This window comes from Coregonus clupeaformis, chromosome 21 (genome assembly GCF_020615455.1).
Source record: "Coregonus clupeaformis isolate EN_2021a chromosome 21, ASM2061545v1, whole genome shotgun sequence".
NCBI lineage: Eukaryota > Metazoa > Chordata > Actinopteri > Salmoniformes > Salmonidae > Coregonus > Coregonus clupeaformis.
The window spans coordinates 28676149-28703579 of NC_059212.1; the positions used below are offsets into that span (position 1 = coordinate 28676149).

The following is a 27431-nucleotide window of genomic DNA, read 5'->3' on the forward strand; positions in this document are numbered from 1 at the left end:
ATTCCCTGGGTCGTTGCAGTAAATGAGAATGTGTTCTCAGTTAACTTACCGGGTAAAATAAATAAATAAAACAATCAGTTTGGCTTTCTAACGTTTGGTTATAACTGAGCATTGTGTTGTTGTCAACCTCTCCAGAGAGACACAGTAGATGCAGACGTCCTGTTGGAGGCACAGGACCAGGGAATGTACCGCTATCTGACCTCGTATCAGCTCTTCAAACTGCTGGACTGTCTGCAAGAGTCCCACCGCTTCGCCAAGGCCTTCAACTCCAACAACGAGCAGAGGACTGTCCTGTGGAAGGCAGGTGGGTGACTGGGTGACTCAGAACCCCCTATACCTTTAAATGATCATCCCATTTCCATTTGAGTGATTTAGCAGCATTCTTATCCAGAGTGACTTACAGGAGCAATTTAGGGTTAAGTGCCTTGCTCAAGGGCACATCGACAGATTTTTCAATTCCAACGCACTTAACCGCTAGGCTACCTGCCGTCCCAAGCTATAATCATGACCTCTTATGACGCAGAGATCCTATAAATTACTACTCTATATGGGATTCTACATGTAATTCTTGTCTTATGATGTCTGATGTTGTGGAATTAGTAAACAGTGGCATTCGAATGGCTTTATGACAGACTAACATACAACAACAGTTGTCTCACAACGTATGTATGTATGTATGTTTCTCAGGTTTCAAGGGGAAGTCCAAACCAAACCTGTTGAAGCAGGAGACTAACAGTCTGGCCTGTGGCCTCCGCATCCTGTTCCGCATGTACACAGACGACAGCCGCAAGGCAGCCCGGGAAGAGGTGCAGAGACAACTGCTCAAGTAAGAACTTAGCTAGAGGAAATTGTGCTATTGATTTGTGTTAAACAGTTTGCTTGTTCAGCACCATTTAGTCCCTCATTGTGGACAGGAGTGAATACCGGTAGTACAGACATTGAGGCAAGAACCTGTATTTTGCTAGCCTGGTCAATCAGACTGACTGCTGCACTCACGTTTCATTTAAAGTGAAACAGAATGTGAGTTATCCCGAGAACAGGCTGGGTTCCACTAGGCTAATATTCTGCTGCTCGGAGTCTGGAAAAAGTGCCACACTCACTCACTCTTCTGTAATGTCTCTGCCTATTGCAGTGTGTGTAGTGAGGCCCTGGCCTACTTCCTTACTCTGACATCAGAGAGCCACCGGGAAGCCTGGACCAATCTCCTCCTCCTCTTCCTCACCAAGGTGGTGAAGATTAGCGATGACAGGGTGAGTCGATCACAAAGTAGAGTTCTCAATTAATCTTTCCTCCATTCCTCGCCTCGTTCTCAAAACGCATTGGAGAAGAAGGTCCAAGGGGAGAAGGTGAGGAGATAGGATGCAAGGAAACATGTAAAGATGAATTGAGACAGAGGCTTAGTTGTAATTTTCCCTTCCCATGTCTGTGGAGAATGAGCTAATCGGATTCCCTCCTTTATCCAGTTCAAGGCCCATGCATCCAGGTACTACCCACTCCTCTGTGAGATCATGCAGTTTGACCTGATCCCAGAACTCCGGGCCGTGCTGCGTAAGTTCTTCCTCCGCATCGGCAACGCCTTCGACATCTCACTGCTGCCCAGTCCCAGAGTGGAGCTAGGGCCTGCTGGGAGCCAGTGACGACATCACTAGTGGACCAGGACCAACACAGGCTCCTCAGACAGTCCCTCTCTGGGGTGGGAAAGGGAAAGATTGCATCCCAAATGGCACCCTATTCCCTATATAGTGCACTATACAGGGATAGGGTGCCATTTGGAACACAGACGAATATGTTTAACCCTCTCTGAACTCTGCCCCTCTGAGTGCCACAAGGGATTCATAAAGCGGACAGTGACGGGGCCCGCAGAAAGGTACTGGAAGCTCCTCCATGCTGCACACAGTGATGCTCCTGAGATTAACTATTGACAATAGTGTAGTGAGTGGGGCCCACAAAAGCACTGAAAGAATGGCTGCAGTATGGCTTCCTGGTACAGCATAGAAATATCATACTAATGATAAAATATAACAATGCAATTATTCTGGTCATTTCTCCCCGTCTGACCAGAGGGCTGACTAACATTATGGAGGGTGTGATGTGCGCTTTTTGGTATCGCTTGGCATTCTTTTATGAAACTGAGGTATGAAATGGTTAATGAAAAGGACGAGTAACGTTAGCAGTGATTTTATTTTGCGCAACCACTAAGTATCAAAAGCATCAGCCCTCAAATACAACTAGACAAATCAAAAGTAGCTTTTTAGTATCGTAAGATACTAAAACCTGTCGTTTGTTTTCTTTTTAAATCTAACAGCACTCTTGTAATTTCTTAAGCATACTGGCATTTTCTCACTTCAATTTATCCTTACCATGGCTCTAGTTTGTCTTTTGGAGTATGAAAATGAGTAAACATTATTCCATTTTATGTATATACTGTAGTATTTTATTTAAATTAAAACAATTTGAATTTGCAAATGAGTTGATGTTATGGAAATAAAGCATAGGAGGTTAGTGGCACCTTAATTGGGGAGAACGGGCTCGTGGTAATGACTGGAGCAGAATCATGGAATGGTATCAAATTAAACGCATGGTTTACAGGTGTTTGATGCCGTTCCGGCCATTTATGAGCCTCCTGTGAAATCAAGATGCACGTTCTTTGATGAAGCTGTACTTTGAGGATAATGTTTGGGTTAAAGTGTCTTTTGGAGTGTCAGTTACATTGGGAAACGAGGTGTACATTTTTTTTTTTTTTATGTCAGATCAATGCTGTACAACTCTGTACACTTGATTACCACCTGGAACACTCATTAGTCAAAGGTTTAACTCTTTGCATTGATATGCAATAGAAGTAACTTTATTGACAGATGATTTTCAGTTACATCACTATGCTGTTGTGTTAGACCCTATTTTCCTGCAGGATTTTTTGGCTTATTTATAGGTGATTTCTCACTGAATATTTAGGCTACTTGCCATGACTTGGCCGCATGTCCCAAAATATGCTGCAGAATGCAAATTAAACAGCTATCAGGTGAACTGAAAGACAATGTACAAAACAACTTCCTTATCTAAAATAATTTAATTAGGTTGAAAATGAGGTCACATCTAGGCCAAACATATTCACACAGTACATATGAAAATATTTTAACACAATTTACATTAAATGTAGTGCCATTATTATACAATGAATTTAAATCATGAATAGATAGTCTTGGGATCAGTTCAGGACATCTGTCTACAGGCTAAGGCAACCCTAGATCACTCTTTCCAATAAGCCTTACAGAGGATGGCAACCGGCAGGCTTTTGTCCCAGCGCAGCTCAGACACACCTGATTTAACTAATCAACTTCAATAGTGCTTGACTGGAGCAAATGCCTGCACACTCTGTCCTTCTAGGAATGGAGTTGTCCTCCCCTGTGCCTACCATTCTCAGAATAATCTGCATATTTTTCATTACAGGTCCATCCATGAAAGTACAATCTATGCGTTTTTCACAAGAAGCTTAATTCTGCATTGCAAATTAACAAGAGGCATTTTCAGAGGTAGACCATGATACACAAGTCAAGCACTGCAAAAGCAAAGGGCTAAGTTAGTCGACATCAATCTAGAAGCTAAAGCAGATGATCCTTCTCTGTAGAGATCTTCATGCAGATTCTGCCAGCATGACCACTGATGTAGTTGCATCAAGCCAAGTGACGGCAGTGTACAAACGTAGGCCCCCTACACACTTGGTTGTACAACGCATTTGACAAGTTGCAATACAAAAATATATATATATTTTGTCATACAACAGTTTGTCTGCACAAAAATGTTTACACCGTACAATGGTGGTGTAGTCTCCACAATGCTTGTGTTATTATTTTTGTGCAGAAAAACTGTCAGGTCTAACACAGCTGTTATATCAATTGCGTTGAACATAAGTTGTACAACCCAAGTGTGTACGGGAACACCAAAGTGCTTAGAATGACCCTTTCTAAGGGGGGGGGGGTTAGCCATGATAGGTAGAGGGACCTTCCCAGTCCTGGACAGCAGCCTCTCTGCTGGTCAGCCTTTCCCTGCGGGGAGTCTGACCGGTCATTAAGCGCTTCAGAGTCTCTGAGGTGCCTGGTCTCATCCACGGCTCCATGGCAACCGTATCCACAGAGCCCCAGGGTTCTGGGGCGCGAGGGGAAACCTGCGGAGAGGCATCTTCATCTCCAGACAGGTCTGCTGGACGAGAGAGCAACCATGAAGAGATACCACCAATCTACAACCCATCCATCATCCTCCTAATAATTATTAATAGAGATCTTCCAGGTAGAGATGGTTCTATTCCGGCACATTGGGACACTATGACAGCCTCCACAGTTTTATCTCTGTAATCATTGCCATCAACATGGTTCCAGGGCCAAGGTCTTCACCCACCTGTTCCGAGGCCGTTGTGGCTCATAGCCAGCAGCCTCTTGGTCTTATGGTGGTTACGCCCTCTGTCATGCTGCTCAGTGTTGAGACTGGCCTCTGACTGGTGGGAGTAGTTCTCTGGCTGGCCAACAGGCTCTCTGGAGCTCACCCTCTCCTAAACAAGCCAGAGCACAAGATATGATTGTAGAGGAATATAGCATTTTCAATGGAGAGCTGCCACTGACCTCTTCATATATGGATAAAGTGTCTCAGAGTGCTGATTTAGGATCAGTTTTGCCTTTTAGATCATGATAAGATTAAATGGACAGGGGGGACCTGATCCGATACTCTGAGACACTTGGAGAATACGGTCCCAGATATCAGAGACTGAACTGTGAACTATTTGACACCGTCAGACAGAGAGGACCTTACATTGTGCAGGTCTGCCCTCTTGGCCAGCCTCCTCTTTTCCCTGGCTGAGAGCTGGGGCTTCTGCTCAGGTGTGGAGGCCACTGGGAAGGCTTCACCCATGGGATCTGGAGACAAACCACCGATAAATAGAGTTATTGGTGTGATTCACAAGGCACTCTTTCCCTTACAAAACCTGGGGTGCATCCCAAATGGCACCATATTCCCTATATAGTGTACTACTTTTGACCAGAGCCCATAGGCCGCCTATAGGGCTCTGGTCAAAAGTAGTGCACTATTTGGGAAATAGAGCGCCATTTGGGATGCACCCTATGTGTTATTCCCAACGCACTCCTTCCCTTACTACACATAGCTAGTAGTGAACCACAAGGGGCTTACCAATGAATGCACTGTCAGACTCCAACAGGGAACCTCTCATAGGATCCCCCACTGCATTCCTCTGTGGAGAACAGTGGACAGGCTTAGTGACACAAACAGACAAGCTGTACTGTACAGCAAATAAACCACTGTACGTAGTTCAGTGCACTAGCTAAATTAACTCACCAAATAATGGTTTTGTTGCTGGGGTGGTGACAGGTCAAAACAATCTAAAAAATGCAAAGACAAATTATTTTCAAGCCCCTTAACGAGTTAGTTGATAAAGCTGTGATCAGTGAGGTGATCAATGAGTATTTAATAGTGAGTGTTTAGGCACTGAGGTTGATACTGAGTCTGTAGGCAGTGAGTAGAGGTTGATACTGAGTCTGTAGGCAGTGAATAGAGGTTGATACTGAGTCTGTAGGCAGTGAGTAGAGGTTGATACTGAGTCTGTAGGCAGTGAATAGAGGTTGATACTGAGTCTGTAGGCAGTGAATAGAGGTTGATACTGAGTCTGTAGGCAGTGAATAGAGGTTGATACTGAGTCTGTAGGCAGTGAATAGAGGTTGATACTGAGTCTGTAGGCAGTGAGTAGAGGTTGATACTGAGTCTGTAGGCAGTGAATAGAGGTTGATACTGAGTCTGTAGGCAGTGAGTAGAGGTTGAAACTGAGTCTGTAGGCAGTGAGTAGAGGTTGATACTGAGTCTGTAGGCAGTGAGTAGAGGTTGATATTGAGTCTGTAGGCAGTGAGTAGAGGTTGATATTGAGTATGCAGTGCGTGTTTGGTGGTGACGCTGCTGACCGTCAACAGGTTTCCTCAGGCTGTGGATCCTGCGCTGCTGTACCCTGTAATCAGCCTGTCTCTGGATGTCCACCCTCTGTCCAGCTCGGTCCCTAGGGGGCTCACAGTAACCATGGCCTTCCTCCTCTCTGGAATCAACGTCTGCAGCACAAACAATGACTTCTCCATTCAATACTCCATTTATTTTATATTTCACCTTTATTTAACTAGGCAAGTCTTATTTACAATGACGGCCTACACCGGCCAAACCCGGACGACGCTGGGCCAATTGTGCGCCGCCCTATGGGACTCCCAATCACGGCCGGTTGTGGCACAGCCTGGAATCGAACCAGTGAAGTGACGCCTCAAGCACTGAGATGCAGTGCCTTAGACCACTGCGCCACTCGGGACAACACTGATCACCCTGGTAAAGAGTAGTGCACTGAAAAGGAAAGTAGCATAGGGTGTCTACACAGCCCCAGTTGCTGCATTTGTTTAATGAACACTGTGCTGTTAGACTTCATGTATAACAATCAGTGCCCTGAGTTACGTGCCAATGGAACCCTATTCCCTATATAGTGCACTTCCTTTGATGAGACCCTACATAGGGAATAGGGTGCCATTTGCAACCGGCCCAGTATTCATCAAACAATCGCTGTATTCCTTCACCTCTGTATCGAAGCTGTAGCGAGTCATGGATTCTATGCAGGTAGTTGGGCTCTGCGTTCCTGGAGGAGGGTCTCCTGACGGGGGCCTGCAGCCGCAGTCTGGCCATGTCAAACACATCCACTTGGGGCCGCTCCCGGTCCCTGTGTCTGGACACAGTATCGGTCAGCCAGGAGACAGGACACTACAACTAACACAGCCTGGACCCTTGGCTTGCTGAAGCCATGAGACCAACAGTGGAGGGCATCACCTCACCAGCCTTACCTGTCACTCATAGGTGAGTCCAGCTCCTCCCACTCTGACTGCAACAGCTGGACCTCCAGACGTTTCTGCTCGCTCCGCAGCCGTCTGCGCAGAACTGACAGTTCACTGATCACACCCCGCTGGTCCTCTGGCACGCACAGACAGACAGACATCAGTATCACAGAAGTTGAGAGAAAATCGTTTTTTAAAACTATTATGCATTGTATTATTGTGAGAGTCAGTGTTACCGGCAGCTCTCAGCTGGTTCCTGCGGGCTGGGACTGGAGGGGACTGGAGCCCTGATAGAGAACGCTCCTACAGGGGGAAGAGAGGGAGGAACACCAGACCCAGTCATTCTTCTCCACTAATATCTCCTCACAGTCAAAACTATTTCCCTCCATGGTAGTGTGGAAGAGGACATGCTGTGGGCTCTGGAAGTCACTCACAGACAGGGGGACGGCAGTAGAGCGACGGCTGTCCATGGACGGAGGTCTGGGGGTGTACTGGGGAGCCTGATACCTCTTCTGGAGGGTGGGGATAGGGGGAGACGGCTCCCTTGGTACCTTCAGACAGACAACCACAATGTCATCACTCTCAAACCCATCCTGGCGCCGACGAAGATGGCGGCCTCGCGACTAGCTCTTAGGAAACTTTGCGGTATTTTATTTATTTTTAATACAGTGAGGGAAAAAGTATTTGATCCCCTGCTGATTTTGTACGTTTGCCCACTGACAAATAAATTATCAGTCTATAATTTTAATGGTAGGTTTATTTGAACAGTGAGAGACAGAATAACCACCAAAAAATCCAGAAAAACACATGTCAAAAATGTTATCAATTGATTTGCATTTTAATTAGGGAAATAAGTATTTGACCCCTCTGCAAAACATGACTTAGTACTTGGTGGCTCCCTCCACAGATTTCCTATGGGATTAAGGTCTGGAGACTGGCTAGGCCACTCCAGGACCTTAATGTGCTTCTTCTTGAGCCACTCCTTTGTTGCTTTGGCCGTGTGTTTTGGGTCATTGTCATGCTGGAATACCCATCCACGACGCATTTTCAATGCCCTGGCTGAGGGAAGGAGGTTCTCACCCAAGATTTGACGGTACATGGCCCCGTCCATCGTCCCTTTGATGCGGTGAAGTTAGCAGAAAAACACCCCCAAAGCATATTGTTTCCACCTCCATGTTTGACGGTGGGGATGGTGTTCTTGGGGTCATAGGCAGCATTCCTCCTCCTCCAAACACGGCGAGTTGAGTTGATGCCAAAGAGCTCCATTTTGGTCTCATCTGACCACAACACTTTCATCCAGTTCTCCTCTGAATCATTCAGATGTTCATTGGCAAACTTCAGACGGGCATGTATATGTGCTTTCTTGAGCAGGGAGACCTTGCGAGCGCTGCAGGATTTCAGTCCTTCACGGCGTAGTGTGTTACCAATTGTTTTCTTGGTGACTATGGTCCCAGCTGCCTTGAGATCATTGACAAGATCCTCCCGTGTAGTTCTGGGCTGATTCCTCACCGTTCTCATGATCATTGCAACTCCACAAGGTGAGATCTTGCATGGAGCCCCAGGCCGAGGGAGATTGACAGTTCTTTTGTGTTTCTTCCATTTGCGAATAATCGCACCAACTGTTGTCACCTTCTCACCAAGCTGCTTGGCGATGGTCTTGAAGCCCATTCCAGATTGTAGGTCTACAATCTTGTCCCTGACATCCTTGGAGAGCTCTTTGCCATGGTGGAGAGTTTGGAATCTGATTGATTGATTGCTTCTGTGGACAGGTGTCTTTTATACAGGCAACAAGCTGAGATTAGGAGCACACTCTTAAAGGGAGTGTTCCTAATCTCAGAGAGTGCTCCTAATCTCAGTTTGTTACCTGTATAAAAGACACCTGGGAGCCAGAAATCTTTCTGATTGAGAGGGGGTCAAATACTTTTTTCCCCTCACTGTATATATAATTTTTTACATTATTAGCTCAGAAAGTGTTTTGTATCATTACATACAGCCGGGAAAAACTATTGGATATCAGAGCGGCGGTAACTCACCAGCAAAACTGAAAACAAGAACCACCGCATTTAACCATGGCAAGGTGACTGGGAATATGGCAGAATACAAACAGTGTAGCTATTCACTCCGCAAGGCAATTAAACTGGCAAAACATCAGTAGAGAGACAAAGTGGAGTCGCAATTCAACAGCTCAGACACCAGACGTATGTGGCAGGGTCTACAGTCAGACTACAAAAGGAAATCCAGCTATGTCGCCGACATCAACGTCTCGCTTCCAGACAAGCTAAACACCTTCTTTGCCCGCTTTGAAGATAACACAGTGCCACTGACGCGGCCCACTACCAAGGACTGTGGGCTCTCCTTCTCCATGGCCGATGTGAGTAAGACATTTAAGCATGTTAAGCCCCGCAAGGCATCCCTAGCCGCATCCTCAGAGCATGCACAGACCAGCTGGCTGGTGTGTTTACGGACATATTCAATCTCTCCCTATCCCAGTCTGCTGTCCCTACATGCTTCAAGATGGCCACCATTGTTCCTGTACCCAAGAAAGCAAAGGTAACTGAACTAAATGACTATCGCCCTGTAGCAATCACCTCTTTCATCATGAAGTGCTTTGAGAGACTAGTCAAGGATCATATTACCTCTACCTTACTTGTCACCCTAGACCCACTTCAATTTGCTTACCGTCCCAATAGATCCACATACGATGCAATCGCCATCACACTGCCCTATCCCATCTGGACAAGAGGAATACCTATGTAAGAATGCTGTTCATTGACTATAGCTCAGCATTCAACACCATAGTACCCTCTCCAAGCTCATCATTAAGCTTGAGGCCCTGGGTCTGACCCCCGCCCTGTGCAACTGGGTCCTGGACTTCCTGACGGGCCGCCCCCCAGGTGGTGAAGGTAGGACACAACACCTCCACTTCGCTGATCCTCAACACTGGGGCCCCACAAGGGTGCGTGCTCAGCCCCCTCCTGTACTCCCTGTTCAAACATGACTGCGTGGCCAAGCACGTTTGCAGACGACAACAGTAGTAGGCTTGATTACAAACAATGACGAGACAGCCTACAGGGAGGAGGTGAGGGCTCTGGGAGTGTGGTGCCAGGAAAATAACCTCTCGACGTCAACAAAACAAAGGAGATGATCGTGGACTTCAGGAAACAGCAGAGGGTGCACCCCCCCTATCCACGTCGACGGGACTGCAGTGCAGAAGGTGGAAAGCTTCAAGTTCCTTGGCGTACACATCACTGACAAACTGAAATGGTCCACCCACGCAGACAGTGTGGTGAAGAACGCGCAACAGAGCCTCTTCAACTTCAGGAGGCTGAAGAAATTTGGCTTGGCACCTAAAATCATCACAAACTTTTACAGATGCATAATTGACAGCATCCTGTCAGGCTGTATCACCGCCTGATACGGCAACTGCACCGCCTGCAACCGCAGGGCTCTCCAGAGGGTGGTGCGGTCTGCCGAACGCATTACCGGGGGCAAATTACCCGCCCTCCAGGACACCTACAGGACCCGATGTCACAGGAAGACCAAAAAGATCATCAAGGACATCAACCACCCTCACCCCGCTATCATCCAGAAGGCGAGGTCAGTACAGGTGCATCAAAGCTGGGACCGAGAGAATGAAAAACAGCTTCTATCTCAAGGCCATCAGACTGTTAAATTGCCATCACTAGCACATTTGAGGCTGCTGCTGCCTATTGAAATCACTGGCCACTAAGAAATGGAACACTAGTCACTTTAATAATGTTTACATATCTTGCACTACTCATCTCATATGTATATACTGCATTCTATTCTATAATATTCTACTGTATCTTAGTCCATGCCCCTCTGTCATTGCTTGTCCATATGTATATATTCTTAAATTCCATTCCTTACTTAGATTTGTGTTTATTGGGTATATGTTGTGAAATTGTTAGATATTACTTGTTAGATATTACTGCACTGTTGGAGCTAGAAGCACAAGCATTTCGCTACACCCACAATAACATCTGCTAAACACGTGTATTTGACAAATAACATTTGATTTGAACTCAGTTTCCCAGACACAGATTAAGTGGAGTGCTTTAAATGGAAATGTTCCATTGAGCATGCTTTCTAGTCCAGGAATAGGCTTAATGTGTGTACAGTAAACCACCCGCCCCTCGATGTTCAGAGGGTCAAACTGAGCGTTTTCCAGTCAGCTCACCTCCTCTAGACGAGCCTGTCTCTCCTTCTCATACTGCTTCCTCAGGGCAGAGTTCTCCTTCTCCTCTACCTCTTTCTTCTTTCTCTCTGCCTCTTTCTTTCGCTCCTCAGCCAGACGGCTCAGCTGCTCATTCTTTGCTTTTTGCTGGAGGGAGAAAAACCTTGTTCAGTCCCCTGAAATGTGTGTGTGTGTTACAATAAACATTTACTGAACTGAATGACTCATGTCATACGATAGCATTCAGCTGATAGTAATGTTACACTCATATTAGCATCAAATCAAATGTTATTGGTCACGTACACCTGTTTAGCAGATGTTATTGTGGGTGTAGCGAAATGCTTGTGCTTCTAGCTCCGACAGTGCAGTAATATCTAACAAGAAATATCTAACAATTTCACAACATATACCCAATACACACAAATCTAAGTAAGGAATGGAATTAAGAATATATACATATGGACGAGCAAATGACAGAGTGGAATGGAATAAGATACAGTAGAATAGTATAGAATACAGTATATACATATGAGATGAGTAATGCAAGATATGTAAATATTATTAAAGTGACTAGTGTTCCATAGAGTATTGCAGTAGTATAGTAGATAGAGTATTGCAGTGTAATCTAATGCTAAAGCCCCCTTACTGAATCCAAGCCCTGGTCCAGTTAATACTGACCTCCATCTCCTTGCGTTTCTTCCTGTCCTGTTCTTCTTCATACTCTCTCTGGATGCGTTCCCTCTGCTCAGCCAGCCTCTTCTCCTCCTTCTCCTCCTCCAGCCTCTGGCTCTCTCGCTCCTCCGCCTCCTTCCTCCGCTTCTCTTCAATCTAGGCAGCAGGACAGACAACCAGGGTCATCACTGAGTGTGTATGTGTATCCAATCACATATCACCAAACCATCAATGTGCATCAGAACAACATTTGATTTAAGCTCTACAATAAGCTTTTTTACGTGATTTAGGGGAAGGTTCATTTCAGCTGATAATGTGAAAATACTATTTTAGCCACACAGTACCGAGGGGTACATCCAGTACCTGTTGTTTGAGGTAAGCCTTGTGCTTGTCCTGTTCGTGGACTTGCTGTGGTGTGGGCCGGTTACCAAAAACACTGCCTCTGGCAAACAAAGGAGCCTGAACAAAACCTGTTGACAGAGAAACATACCAGACAAAATAACATGTTAGCTGAGCCTGACACAGTGTGTTGGACAGGTTGGCGAGAGTGCCACTACCACTTTGGGTTGTGTCCTAAATGGCCCATAGGGCTCTGGTCAGAAGTAGTGAACTATGTACAGAATAAGGTGCCATTTGGGGCGCATCTTTCCTCTGTCCTGTTGCATATGCCTTATATAGACTCCTGATAGAGAATCACATCAATGTGAAAGCCCCTGTATCTACCTGAGACTCTGTGGGTGGAGGGAGGTCTAGTAGTGTCCTCCTCTCGGAGTACTGTCATGGTGGCTGTCGCCATCTTCTGCCATGTCTCAGGGTTGATGTAGGCCTCCTCATTATGCTTGTGCATCTGGTGCAGATCGGCTAGTGACAATTCACACGATTACCATAAGTAATAATCTTTACAAAGGTTCTAAAACATTACACATTCTTTCCTCTGCGCTCAGTCTCCAAACGTACAGTACAAGTCAAAAGTTTGGACACACCTACTCATTCAAGGGTTTTTCTGAATTGTTTTACTATTTTCTACATTGTAGAATAATAGTGAAGACATCAAAACTATGAAATAACACATATGGAATCATGTAGTAACCAAAAAAGTGTTAAAAACAAATCAAAATATATAGCCACCCTTTGCCTTGATGACAGCTTTGCACACTCTTGGCATTCTCTCAACCAGCTTTACCTGGGTCATTGTCCAGTTCAAAAACAAATGATAGTCCCACTAAGCCCAAACCAGATGGGATGGCGCATCGCTGCAGAATGCTGTGGTAGCCATGCTGGTTAAGTATGCCTTGAATTCTAAATAAATCACAGACAGTGTCACCAGCAAAGCACCTCCACAACATAACACCTCCTCCTCCATGCTTTACGGTGGGAACTACACATGCAGAGATCATCCGTTCACCCACACCGCGTCTAACAAAGACACGGTGGTTGAAACCAAAAATCTCAAATTTGGACTCCAGACTAAAGGACACATTTCCACCGGTCTAATGTCCATTGCTCGTGTTTCTTGGCCCAAGCAGGTCTCTTCTTCTTATTGGTGTTCTTTAGTAGTGGCTTCTTTGCAGCAATTCGACCATGAAGGCCTGACTCACACAGTCCCCTCTGAACAGTTGATGTTTAGATGTGTATGTGACTTGAACTCTGAAGCATTTATTTGGGCTGCAATTTCTGAGGCTGGTAACTCTAATGAACTTATCCTCTGCAGCAGAGGTAACTCTGGGTCTTCCATTCGTGTGGCATGCCTCATGAGAGCCAGTTTCATAGCGCTTGATGGTTTTTGCGACTGCACTTGAAGAAACTTTCAAAGTTCTTGAAATGTTCCGTATTGACTGACCTTCATGTCTTAAAGTAATGGACTGTCATTTCTCTTTGCTTATTTGAGCGGTTCTTACCATAATATGGATTTGGTCTTTTACCAAATAGGGCTATCTTCTGTATACTCCCCCTACCTTGTCACAACACAACTGATTGGCTCAAACACATTAAGAAATAAATAAATTCTACAAATTAACTTTTAAGAAGGCACACCTGTTAATTGAAATGCATTCCAGGTGACTACCTCATGAAGCTGGTTGAGAGAATGCCAAGAGTGTGCAAAGCTGTCATCAAGGTAAAGGGTGGCTACTTTGAAGAATCTCAAATTTAAAATATATTTTGATTTGTTTAACACTTTTTTGGTTACTACATGATTCCATGTGTTTTTTCATAGTTTTGATGTCTTCATTATTATTCTACAATGCAAAAAATAGTAAGAATAAAGAAAAACCCTTGAATGAGTAAACTTTTGACTGGTAGTATATACCTACTGAAAGGTGAGAAAACAAAGAGAATATGTGGACCATAGTGTGGAGGGAGGGAAGTAGCAGAGGGAACATACTGATGAGGTTGCCCCTGCTGTCTCTGAGAGGTGCTCCTCCTCCTCCTCTCCCCCAGGGCTCGTGGTTCTTCATGTCAGCCTCCAGCTTGGCCTCGTAGCGATCCCTCTCCTCCCTGTCCAACCTCCGCCGCTCCTGTCTATCCTGGATCTGAAGTCAGGTTTGGATGGAACACTTTCATTAGAATACCAATTATCTAAAAATGAAGTTCCCTCACAGGAAAAATAAAGTTATTAGATTCTGTACAACCCAGATGTGCTTTTGTCTTCAATGGTCACGCGAAGAGGACAATAGAGAAGAGTGAAATGGTATATTGATAGGCATACCTATTGGTATATTGCTGTGAGAATGTCTGAGGGAATGGGTTCCGAAAAACAATTTAAAAAAAAATCTGATTCTACAGGTAACTGCCAAAATAAACGAAACACCAACATAAAGTGTCTTAATAAGGCGTTGGGCAACCACGAGCCGCCAGAACAGTTTCAACGTGCCTTGGCATAGATTCTACAAGTGTCTGGAACTCTATTGGAAGGATGCGACTCCATTCTTCCATGAGAAATTCCATCATTTGGTGTTTTGTTGATGGTGGTGGAAAACGCTGTCTCAGGAATCTCCCATAAGTGTTCAATTGGGTTGAGATCTGGTGACTGAGACGGCCATGGCATATGGTTTACATGGTTTTCATGCTCATCAAACCATTCAGTGACCACTCAAGGCCTGTGGATGGGGGAATTGTCATGCTATGGGGCATAGCCATGGTAGCTAAAATAATGGCCTGACCAGCATTTTTATACAAGACCCTAAGCATGATGGGATGTTAATTGCTTAATACCCCGGAACCACACCTGTGTAGAAGCACCTGCTTTAAATATACTTTGTATCCCTCATTTACTTCAATTATTATGGCAGTTACCTATACAGTGAGGGGAAAAAGTATTTGATCCCCTGCTGATTTTGTACGTTTGCCCACTGACAAAGACATGATCAGTCTATCATTTTAATGGTAGGTTTATTTGAACAGTGAGAGACAGAATAACAACAAAAATCCAGAAAAACACATGTCAAAAATGTTATCAATTGATTTGCATTTTAATGAGGGAAATAAGTATTTGATCCCTCTGCAAAACATGACTTAGTACTTGGTGGCAAAACCATTGTTGGCAATCAGAGGTCAGACGTTTCTTGTAGTTGGCCACCAGGTTTGCAGACATCTCAGGAGGGATTATGTTCCACTCCTCTTTGCAGATCTACTCCATTAAGGTTTCGAGGTTGATGTTTGGCAACTCGAACCTTCAGCTCCCTCCACAGATTTTCTATGGGATTAAGGTCTGGAGACTGGCTAGGCCACTCCAGGACCTTAATGTGCTTCTTCTTGAGCCACTCCTTTGTTGCCTTGGCCGTGTGTTTTGGGTCATTGTCATGCTGGAATACCCATCCACGACCCATTTTCAATGCCCTGGCTGAGGGAAGGAGGTTCTCACCCAAGATTTGACGGTACATGGCCCCGTCCATCGTCCCTTTGATGCGGTGAAGTTGTCCTGTCCCCTTAGCAGAAAAACACCCCCAAAGCATAATGTTTCCACCTCCATGTTTGACAGTGTGGATGGTGTTCTTGGGGTCATAGGCAGCCTTCCTCCTCCTCCAAACACGGCGAGTTGAGTTGATGCCAAAGAGCTCGATTTTGGTCTCATCTGACCACCACTTTCACCCAGTTCTCCTCTGAATCATTCAGATGTTCATTGGCAAACTTCAGATGGGCCTGTATATGTGCTTTCTTGAGCAGGGGGACCTTGCGGGCGCTGCAGGATTTCAGTCCTTCACGGCGTAGTGTGTTACCAATTGTTTTCTTGTTGACTATGGTCCCAGCTGCCTTGAGATCATTGACAAGATCCTCCCGTGTAGTTCTGGGCTGATTCCTCACCGTTCTCATGATCATTGCAACTCCAGGAGGTGAGATCTTGCATGGAGCCCCAGGCCGAGGGATATTGACAGTTCTTTTGTGTTTCTTCCATTTGCGAATAATCACACCAACTGTTGTCACCTTCTCACCAAGCTGCTTGGCGATGGTCTTGTAGCCCATTCCAGCCTTGTGTAGGTCTACAATCTTGTCCCTGACATCCTTGGAGAGCTCTTTGGTCTTGGCCATGGTGGAGAGTTTGGAATCTGATTTGATTGATTGCATCTGTGGACAGGTGTCTTTTATACAGGTAACAAACTGAGATTAGGAGCACTCCCTTTAAGAGTGTGCTCCTAATCTCAGCTCGTTACCTGTATAAAAGACACCTGGGAGCCAGAAATCTTTCTGATTGAGAGGGGGTCAAATACTTATTTCCCTCATTAAAATGCAAATCAATTTATAACATTTTTGACATGCGTTTTTCTGGATTTTTTTGTTGTTATTCTGTCTCACTGTTCAAATAAACCTACCATTAAAATTATAGACTGATCATTTCTTTGTCAGTGGGCAAACGTACAAAATCAGCAGGGGATCAAATACTTTTTTCCCTCACTGTATGTTACCTGGCAAAAAAGCTGACCCCTCCCTTTCCTGGTGTCTCCCTGCAGAAATAGCACACTGTGACGAAATGCATGCAAGCATAGCGGAGAAAGACACTGCTGCCTTCCACCATCACATTCAAAATGTACCTGTTGTCTCAGTGCCTCCTTGTAACTTATCACACTCTCTTTAGATGGCTTGATCTGCTCAGCGGGAAATACTCCAATCCCTGAACCCATGGTAGCAGCGTCACTGGCAGGTCTGCTGAAAGAGAGATTAAATATGAATTCACTCATGTATTCCTTTGTGTTCACTACTATGAAAGGCATCTCTGTAACAATTTGAAATTATCAATACTATGCAAAAAGGTATGGCAAATAGGAGATACACAATTGATGTGGTTTGTCACATTGATGCATTTCCATCTATCACTGAGAAAGACGTTTAGATTGCCAGTGGAAAAGGGAGAGTGAGAGAGAGGACAGTTATTGGGAGAGAGAAAGAGGGCAGATGTGAGGGACGAGGGAGAAATCAGAGGTGTCCAGAGCAGACCAGTGCAGGCTGCAGCAGTCACTCAGCAGGGAGGGAACAACAGTCCTGTCTGTCCAGATGGCCAGTGAGCATGACCTTCTCAGAAGTCCAACACAGGGCACAGATAGGGTAGCTTTAGAGGAGGTACACTCTACTGGTGAATAGAGAATACTACTCACCACCTGAAGAGACTAGCGTCCTGTCCAGGGGGTAATTGTACATCAAGCTGCCTCATGCTACAGAAACAGGAGATAGGCTCCTACCCTATGGGCCACTTTGGCTCGGACAAGGCTTACTTACTGAAGAGTGGGTTTTGAAGGGAAGAGACAGGATCAGATGACTAGTAGGGTACTTACTGTGGAGGGGGCTCTGGATGGCTGCTCCCACTGTGCTGGCTGTGTTGACCCATCTGGCTGGGATGAGGCCCTGCAGGAGGAAGGCTCAGGTAGGACACAGGGTGACCCCCTCCTGTCAGCGGGATCTGACCATCTAACATAGAACCACCAAACACTAATGAACATACTTTCAGTCAAACCAATGTACACCTCTTTCTAAATGTATAGCAACATGACATGGGCTCATTTCCTAGCTAACACACATGAAATATGTAGCCTAATGCACATTATATAATACCACAAAACACGAATTACGCTAGATCATAGAACATACGCTTTCACTCCAATCAATCTCTTTTTTTACTAGTATTTAACCCTTTGAATCTACTAATGTAGCTAGACTATTCAATTCAGACTGGTAGTGCTTACAGTTGGCCCGGTTAGGGTCCAGTGGATTCCTTGCGCCATAGTAGAGATGGGCCTCATCATAGGGAGTTCTTTGTGCATCTGCCAATGTGGATGGTGGATGAGGAAGGAAACCTGGAATCCTGAAACAGAAATTCAAAATCATACAGCAATGTTTAATTTTGTCAAACAATCTAGTGTATTAATCAGATTGAATAGATCAGGTGTGTATCCCAAATGGCACCCTATTTTCTATATAATTCACCACTTTATTTTAATTTTGTACTTTTAGCCCTTTTTCTCCCCAATTGGTAGTTAGTCTTGTCCCATCGCTGCAACTCCCGTACGGACTCGGTAGAGGCGAAGGTCGAGAGCCATGCGTCCTCCGAAACACGACCCTGCCAAGCCGCACTGCTTGTTAACACACTGTCCGCTTAACCCAGAAGCCAGCCGCACCAATGTGTCAGAGGAAACACCGTCCAACTGAAGACCGAAGTTAGCTTGCAGGCGCCCGGCCCGCCACAAGGAGTCGCTAGAGCACGAAGAGACAAGGACATCCCGGCCGGACAAACCCTCCCCTAACCTGGACAACGCTGGGCCAATTGTGCGCCGCCTCATGGGTCTCCTGGTCACGGCCGGCTGTGACACAGCCTGGGATCGAACCCGGGTCTGTAGTGACGCCTCTAGCACTGCGATGCAGTGCCTTAGACCGATGCGCCACTCGAGGACCAGAGCCTGGGTGCCATTTGGGACACAGACGAGGATTACTGCTTCTTAGCTACCTGGGGGTGTCCATGCTCCTGTGAATGGCCTGGCTGTAAGGGGAGATGCCTCCACTGCTGAGGCCCAGGGCGTGGCTGTACTCCAGCAGGGGCGACTGGAAGGCCACGCGGGGCTGCTCAGGGGGAAGCCTCTCTCGGTTCTCCTCACTGGGTCTCCTATTCAACTCATCCCCTGGTATGTCCACACCTTGGCCTGGTGGGTACCAGCTGTCTTTTCTCTTTCTGGCATGGTCGCCACCATTCACTGCTCCAAACGGTTTGATCCGATCTGCCTGTTTCTCCGGGTCAGTCGCCCCTGTCACAGCAACTCTGAGCTCCAAATCCTTCTCCCTAATAAGACAAAGGACATAAGACTGTTCATGAGGTTCTTCAAACTAGTAAGCAGCAGTAATATCTTAGGCTGCACTTACACAGGCAGCCCAATTCTGATCTTTTGCCCAATTATTAGGCAAAACATCTGATCTAATTGGTCAAAAGACCAATTACTGGCAAAAGATCAGAATTGGGGTGCCTGTGTAAACGCAGCCTTATAAACAAATCTACCTCAGACTACAATGCTGCTAAAATGAGTCTATGTAGACCCTATAGCTCATCTCACTAAGATGGATAATGTAAGGGTTTCTTCTTCACATACAGCAGGATCAAACAGACATGAACAACCACCTTTTCTTATTCCTCTGCTGTTCAGCTATCTGCTCCTGCAGCTCCTGCCTGTATATCTCCTTCCTTCTCTGCAAGGCAGCATCTGCATCTTCAGCCCCTGTCAGATTCATGTCATACCACATTTTTTGAGAAATATCAACAAATAAACTAATGTAGTTAACCTTAGTTAAGAAAAATCTGAACAGAATTGGTCTTACCAATCATTAGTCCGGTAGCAAATTCAGGCTCGTCCTTCTTGGTAGAGGATATGGATCTTCCACTGGGTCCCATCCCTGCTGGTACCTGCAGCCTGGCAGATAGGATGTCAATCAGCACTCACAGTACACTTACACTTTACAGATAGACACTTATCGCTCAGTATTCTTCAATGTTTTTGTGAAAGTTTGTCTGTTTTTTGGGTCTGATTTTAGGCTGGTTTGGGGATTTCATATGATTTTATTTTACGAGAGGATTCTAAATCTCTAAAGAAGCTTGAACAAGCCATGATCCAGGCACAACAGATTACAGTATGACATCAGCCCTATTTCATTTGTACTTTTCCATCCAATGTCCCTGACAATGGAAAATTAAAACTTTAATCCAGATTAGACTAGATATTTTGTCAGTTCACACAAATGTACTTTACATACAGAAAATGCACTGCGTTAAAAATCTACAACAAATTGGTGTTAACATACATTTCTAAAGGATTGTGGTATCAAAATTATAGGTATTGTTATTCAATACTAATAGTTTGACGTACTTGGGTTTGGGGGTTGGAGATGATGTCCCCTGGCGTGCCTCTAAATAATCCTCATCAGGAACAACAGACCCGTTAGTCTCCTTCCTGTCTGCATAATGACTCGTCTCTGTGTAGTCGTCAGGCAGCTCAACTCTCCTGTCCCTGAGCCTTGATATGTCCCTGCGCAAAAAGAGTATGATTAACAATACGTTTTCAAACATCATGCTTTGTATCGCAAAGGGAGTGTTTTAAAAATACCTGAAGTCTGTTTTGTAGTGTCTTCTTAGCCGCCTCCTCTCTTCTCCTCTCTCAGACCCCGTCTGTCTGCGCCTCCTCCTCTCCATAAGATCCAGATCTTCCTCTGTGAGGTCCTCCTCAGAGTCATAGTCCACTCTCACCAGCCTGGCCCTCTCTCTAGGAAGGAGCAGCTCATCCTCAGGCCACAGGCCCTCCACCAGGAAGCTTCCTCCCCTGTGCAGCCCCCTCTTGCCTTCTGTCAGTGTGGCTGCGTCTCTCCTAGAGGGGGCCCTCTTAGGGTGCACCAGGGGTCTGGGGCTGTTGTAAACATCAGGGAGGTCTGGAGGAGCTCTGAGAAAGGCAATCTGGTCCTGAATGTATGAGGGGGAAAAGGTTTAAGATGATCACCTTTTGGTTCCAAGCACCCTTTTAACTTTTTTACAGAAGAAACATTGAGCAAATTCTCTTCATTTACTGAGACATGTTTTACCAGCCCTTTTGTAATAATATACACTCAGTATACCAAACATTATATTGAGTTGCGCAGCCCCCCTCCCCCCATGGGGCATGGACTCTACAAGTTGTCGAAAGCGTTCTACAGGGATGCTGGCCCATGTTGACTCCAATGCTTCCCACAGTTGTGTCAAGTTGGCTGTATGTCCATTGGGTAGTGGACCATTCTTGATACACATGGGAAACTGTTGAGCATGAAAAACAAAGCAGCGTTGCAGTTCTAGACCCAAACCGGTTCACCTGGCACCTACTACCATACTCTGTTCAAAGGCACTTAAATATTTTATTTTGCCTATTCACCCTCTGAATGGCACTCATACACAATCCATGTCTCAGTGGTCTCAAGGCTTAAAAATCCTTCTTTAACCTGTCTCCTCCCCTTCATCTACACTAATTGGAATGGATTTAACAAGTGACATCAATAAGGGATCATAGCTTTCACCTGGATTCACCTGGCCAGTCTATGTCATGGAAATAGCAGGTATTCTTAATGTTTGGTATACTCAGTGTATATAAGATGAATAAGAAGTTGGCTGTCTGATTTGGCTAGTTGGAATGAACTCTAAGCGGCCTCAGTTGACGGAGCTTGGTATAAAATAGGCTACACATAGAATGTCCTAGGTTACCTTAGCAGCTCTCCTCTCAACAAGGGGGAGGAGTGGGCCTGGTTCAGCAGCACTGACATTTTTTTTCTATAATTAAGGGCCAAATTGGTCAAATCAACCCAAAGCAGAGACCATTGTTTTAAAAAATATATTTGGTAGAAAACTGCACTGACTCTGCACGTTCTTGTTTATTGCACACACAAATTTGTAAGTAACAACTACATAACACCTTTTGGCATTGGTAATAATATTACCTGAGCCATGAAGTGTCTGTAGTCCAGACGGAGCTCTTGATGTAACTTCTGTTTCTTCCTCTCATAGTCTTCACCCAAAGGTAAACTTAGACAACAATTATTCTCTGAAAAACAGGGCGGTATACATGAAATAAAATACTTCCCAATGGTCAGGATCTAGATCTACCACAAAGTGCTTACAAATTGGGTTCAATTAAGGGGGGGGGGGGGTGTCTTCTTAATGTTTTGTACACGCTGTGTATACTGTACCTTTCCCTTGTGCTGTGGACGACGTAAATGGAGGGATATTTTCCTTGAGTGTGTGGTCATAGGTCTTGTGATCTTTTGTTTGTTGATCCAGCCACAGGTCAGAAAATTGCAATAATTTGCTCAGCTGTCGACAAACACAAAGTAGCATGCATTTCACCCATGTCCAAGTGGGTCATTCCATCTCAAAAAGCACAAGAAAGAGGACTTCGACACCCACCATCTCAGATTGTTCTGAAATCGTTTCTGTTGACAGAAAAATATAAGTTTAGCATTCCTGCAACATTACTTTGTTTAAATTATATTTCATCTCTGCTAAATTAACCTAATTGATTGCACCCAAATTGGCCATGTTAATTTATAGGATTCATATAACGTTGAGTAAATATAGCCCCTAACATCTGATTTGGACCCCGCTTTTTTCTGGCAATGAGTTAGACATGAGGAATCCAAAGAAATGGTCCCAAAAAAATGTCTCCCCTGTTCAGAGAAATTCGTTATTGAAGTTGTTGGGTTTATGTCCCATCCTACATCCTGGTGCTGTTCCTGCTATGTGATTATTTTTTGATGAATCCCCCTTCGTTAAAGGGATAGTTCACCCAATTTACATGTTGGTTTTCTTACCCTGTAAGCAGTCTATGGACCAGAGGGCTATCCTCCGAAACAAGTTTGAGCAGTAAGCGAGGTAACTCTGAGCTCAACTCGGTATAACCGGTCATATGAAAGTGGCTCACCTTTTAGCAAGGTACATTTCTGTGGCAACAAATCCTTCAGAACTAACCTGCTCCGGGGGAGGCTAACTCCACTTACCCTGAATGAAATGACAGCCACGAGCTGAGGACCAATTCAATCAGATTCCCTCCCTCCTGCAAAGATAACGTCATCATCCCCTTCATTTGAGGAAGAAGACGATTAAAATATTTTAATCAAAATGGTCTTGTGTGTAACAAAATTGTAGCGTTAAAATATATCACATTACACATTTAGCAATGACAGAACGCATTTTACACTTCACACACTAATCCTTTTGTATACCTTAAAAGTATTTTATTGATAGGAGTGGGGGAAAATGTGCTTGTGGTTGTGCATTGATAAGCACACCAAAGTCTGCATTAATGTTAATAAAATAAAGGCAGCACTTCAAAAAGCCTATTTAATTAATTAATTAATAATAATTAATATGCCATTTAGCAGACGCTTTTATCCAAAGCGACTTACAGTCGTGCGTGCATACATTTTTGTGGTCCCGGGGATCGAACCCACTACCTTAGCGTTACAAGCGCCGTGCTCTACCAGCTGAGCTACAGAGGACAATAGCCTGCTGAACTTGCAAAATATATTTTCTTTCATTTTGATTTCGGCACAAATGTAAATGTGGTACCGTGGATTTGTGTTTCAGCATTGTCTCAATGAAGAGTTTGGCGTTTCACTAGCCATGTCCGACATGCGTGCGCAGTTACAAGCCTGCTAGAGTTAGCGGCAGACAGACGAGCAATATCCATCGTCGTAGTACGGATGAAGCCTGATCTGGAATGTGAAGCTAACTGAAGCTGGTTAGCTTTAGAAAACCATGAGTAGATCTAGCTTGCTTCGTAGGATACCCCTCTAGTATGACAGCAACACATGCGTTGGTTTTGTTTACCTGGCCACTGTTTCAAATGCTAACTTTTTAGCGTTTGTGCCACAAATCCAATGCAAGTCAATGATTCCTACAGTGCATTCGGAAGGTATTCAGACCCCTTGACTTTTTCCACATTGTTTCATTACAGCCTTATTCTAAAATTGATTAAAATCGTTTTTCCCCTCATCAATCTACACACAATACCCCATAATGACAAAGAAAAACTGGTTTATAAATGTTTGCACATTTATAAAAATAAAACCTGAAATTTGACATTTACATATGTATTCAGACCCTTTACTCTGTACTTTGTTGGAGAACCTTTGGCAGCGTTTAGACCCTCGTATGACGCTACAAGCTTGGCACACATGTATTTGGGGAATTTCTCCCATTCTTCTCTGCAGATCCTCTCAAGCTCTGTCAGGTTGGATGGGGAGTGTCACTGCACAGCTATTTACAGGTCTCTCCAGAGATGTTTGATCGGGTTTAAGTCCGGGCTCTGGCTGGGCCACTCAAGGACATTCAGAGACTTGTCCCGAAGCCACTCCTGCGCTGTCTTGGCTGTGTGCTTAGGGTCATTGTACTGTTTGAAGGTGAACCTTCGCCTCAGTCTGAGGTCCTGAGCACTCTGGAGGAGGTTTCCGTTCATCTTTCCCTCGATCCTGATTAGTCTCCCAGTCCCTGCCGCTGAAAAACATCCCCACAGCATGATGCTGCCACCACCATGCTTCACCGTAGGTATGGTGCCAGGTTTCTCCCAGACGTGACGCTTGGCATTCAGGCCAAAGAGTTCAATCTTGGTTTCATCAGACCAGAGAATCTTGTTTCTCATGGTCTGAGAGTCCTTTAGGTGCCTTTTAGCAAACTTCAAGCAGGCTGTCATGTGCCTTTTACTGAGGAGTGGCTTCCGTCTGGCCACTACCATAAAGGCCTGATTGGTGGAGTGCTGCAGAGATGGTTGTCCTTCTGGAAGGTTCTCCCATCTCCACAGAGGAACTCTGGAGCTCTGTCAGAGTGACCATCGGGTTCTTGATCACCTCCCTGACCAAGGCTCTTCTCCCCCGAATGCTCAGTTTGGCCGGGCGGCCGCTCTAGGAAGAGTCTTTGTGGTTCCAAACTTATTTTGCCTCGACACAATCCTGTCTCGGAGCTCTATGGTCAATTCCTTCGACCTCATGGCTTGGTTTTTGCCCTGACATACACTATCAACTGTGGGACCTTAAATAGACAGATGTGTGCCTTTCCAAATCATGTCCAATCAATTGAATTTACCACAGGTGGACTCCAATCAAGTTGTAGAAAAATGTCAAGGATGATCAATGGAAACAGGATGCACCTGAGCTCAATTTCGAGTCTCATAGCAAAGGGTCTGAATATTTCTCTAAATAAGGTATCTGTTTTTTAATTTAAATTTTTTTTGTTAACATTTCTAAAAACCTGTTTTCACTTTGGTTAGTCTTGAAGGATTCGTTGCCATAGAAATGTACTTGGCTAAAAACCAATGAAACCATAACACCCAACGACTTAAATTAATAATTTCTATGAACGGGGGGACATCATCAAATTCACTGAGAATACATTAGATAGGATGAAGTAACATATACTCCAAGCCGTAGCTCCATACTACTTGTCAAACATAGAGAACAGATACTATATACTCGTTGTTGGGGTGGGATTGGCGTGGGGGTCAGTGGATGGCTTTTTACCATTTATTTGGATTCCTCATGTCTTACTCATTGTTAGAAAAAAGTTTGGTCCAAATTGGATGCAAGGTAATTACTGAACATTATATGAATCCTATAAATTAAAATGGCCAGTTTGAGTGTAATTATTATCTTAATTTTTTAGCATTCAAATTATATTTAAACAAAATAATGCTTCCAGAATGCACATCTTATCTGTTTATAACTACAAAAACGATTTCAGAACAATCTGAGATGGTGAGTGTCACGGCTTGCTGAAATGACATGGAATGACCCAAGTCCAACATTTTCAGCATTCTATCACCACAGTAAAAAGGAACATTGAAACACACCCTTATTTCCAGGTAAAGTGGATTCTGTATCCTCTGCCACTCTGGCCTTCTGCTGCTGGATGAATTTCTTAAGTTCATTATCCATCTCCATTTATAATACAGGCTGACTGTGAAAGTGACAGTGACACAATGAAACAATTTATAATAATACAGCTCAAATGTACTTGCAACTTGCACACAGTATAACACTTACAATGTAGTCATTTATGATAACTGGGTGAGAGTATAACGTTACCTAGGTAGTAAATAGTAACGTCAATGTCAGTGAAATGGTTATATAGTGATGTTGTTGACGTTAGCAAGCAATGTCTTGAATTGTAAACATTTAGCTAAAGTCAGCTGGCTGGCTAGGTAGCTATCTAGTAGCAGCATTTTGGACTCGACAAAACAGCCCAACAAGTCTAACGTTAACTACAGACAGTTTAACTTGGGACATATTTCACTCAACGGTAACTAGTCATGCTGTTGTAATATCATCTAATCATATTACTGGCAAAGTATGATAGCTAGCTAGCTAGCTAACGTCGTTAACTAGCTCGCCAGAAATGGCTCGCTGTCTCTTTAATTTCGGTTGTCAAGCAACCACGCACTCTACACAAAAACAATCTTAGCCATCTAACGTTCCCTAGCTAGCATTTAGGCCATACCTAGCTAACAAGCACGTTACGTAAATACTTTTAAACGAGTTGGTTAGCATGCTAGAATCTGTATAAGCTCAATTAGCTAACGTTAGTTAGCTTCCTCCCAAGTCCGGTTAGCTAACTACCTGTTGTCTCTAGTTAACGTTAACCTGGGGTAGCCAGCTAACGTTAGCTAGCTAAAACAAATCAAAGACAAATGCATGCAAGTCAAGCATAGATGGAAGCCTGTTGCTTAGTTGGTTTTCTATATTAAAATGGCATAAACAGTACTCACCATTTGTGCAACCAAGATAACTAGTGGGCTTGCTAACCTTTGCTACTCAGCTAGCTAGCTCAAGCTACAAGGCAACAGCTGCAAACTAAGTGGCAACAGCCAGCTAGCTACAGTAACACGTTAGCCCCGTAAATTACCTCGCGCCCACCCACCACCACCCTTCTTAAAGATAAATTGTGTATATCTGTCAGCTTCCTCCCAAGTGCAGGTGTGTGCACTTTGCTGTCTTTATTTTTCACCAGTACTGGTTCTTTCATAGAGAACTGATAGTCCTAAATATTCTCCAATATTTTCAGAGCAATGACTGTATCTTGTCAGCCTCTACTAACCAGCAGCACTGCAAGAGACATGTAAAACAAGTATTCACTTGCTCTTCTGCGCCATCTAGCGAGAGAAATCAACATTCAATCAATGTTACAACCTTATAATACACTAATAGATCGATGTCCGCGCATTGGATGCGTCTCAATCCACCACATCAGCCTATGTTGCATTTTCGCATATGCCGTGATAAGTGACACAGCAAGAGCGGTGTTTGTCAGACCATGAGACATCCCAAAAATCGTATGTAGCGCCCGAACGGTTCGGCCTACTAACTATTATGGAAAGATGAGACTCTCACGAACACAATGGTGTTCTCCGTTTTGCTCTACAACCCCCACAAGCTTCTTGGGACTCCTCTGAAGTAGGTACAGCTGATCTGCCAACTTCTGTCTGTAACGTCCGAACAGTTTGGGCTACACACTAATACAGACATCAGTGCAAAGGTGACGCTCACGAACATGTACATGTCGGTTGTTTTGCTCTAGGACGCGCACAGGTCTCAAAAGGTTCGTCTGAATGTCCCCAGTACCAGTTGAAAACATTTATGGAAGTATATAAGGAGACTGTTTAGTGCCAAAAATAAGGGGTTAAATACATGCAACAACAAAAAAACATGTTTCCTGATCTTATATCTCTAAG

The 27431-nt window shown here is 44.5% G+C and overlaps 2 protein-coding genes across 7 annotated transcripts in view; one reads left to right on the top strand and one right to left on the bottom strand.

Annotated features, from left to right (window-relative positions):
* LOC121535182 (brefeldin A-inhibited guanine nucleotide-exchange protein 1-like) overlaps nucleotides 1-2948 on the top strand; it is a 39113-nt gene extending 36165 nt beyond the window's left edge. Inside the window, exons 35-38 of the mRNA XM_045206291.1 lie at nucleotides 136-304; nucleotides 688-826; nucleotides 1133-1250; nucleotides 1464-2948. Of these exons, the coding sequence (XP_045062226.1) occupies nucleotides 136-304; nucleotides 688-826; nucleotides 1133-1250; nucleotides 1464-1637 (600 nt within the window). The 3' untranslated portion in view covers nucleotides 1638-2948. The remainder of the gene's footprint in view (nucleotides 1-135; nucleotides 305-687; nucleotides 827-1132; nucleotides 1251-1463) is intronic.
* A 100-nt stretch (nucleotides 2949-3048) lies between these two features.
* On the bottom strand, nucleotides 3049-26871 carry LOC121535183 (centrosome and spindle pole-associated protein 1). 6 transcript variants are annotated; one of them, XM_041841987.2, is made up of 27 exons: nucleotides 26469-26869; nucleotides 25554-25660; nucleotides 21901-22024; nucleotides 21652-21755; nucleotides 20301-20650; nucleotides 20064-20222; nucleotides 19519-19610; nucleotides 19322-19418; nucleotides 18659-18988; nucleotides 17901-18019; nucleotides 17493-17625; nucleotides 16755-16866; nucleotides 14111-14258; nucleotides 12451-12588; nucleotides 12091-12197; nucleotides 11734-11883; nucleotides 11059-11202; nucleotides 7292-7408; nucleotides 7094-7160; nucleotides 6867-6993; nucleotides 6606-6751; nucleotides 5958-6098; nucleotides 5341-5384; nucleotides 5176-5236; nucleotides 4801-4904; nucleotides 4393-4543; nucleotides 3049-4197 (listed from the first exon to the last, which is right to left on the bottom strand). In XM_041841987.2, the coding sequence occupies exons 2-27, from the start codon at nucleotides 25629-25631 to the stop codon at nucleotides 3977-3979; spliced, it is 3564 nt and encodes a 1187-aa protein (XP_041697921.1). In that variant the 5' UTR covers nucleotides 25632-25660; nucleotides 26469-26869; the 3' UTR covers nucleotides 3049-3976. The 6 variants fall into 6 exon arrangements, with proteins under 6 accessions (XP_041697921.1, XP_041697919.1, XP_041697920.1 ...); XM_041841985.2 differs by having other exon boundaries at nucleotides 16755-16869; nucleotides 26469-26868; XM_041841986.2 differs by having other exon boundaries at nucleotides 3049-4194; nucleotides 16755-16869; nucleotides 26469-26867.
* Nucleotides 26872-27431: the final 560 nt, after the last annotated feature.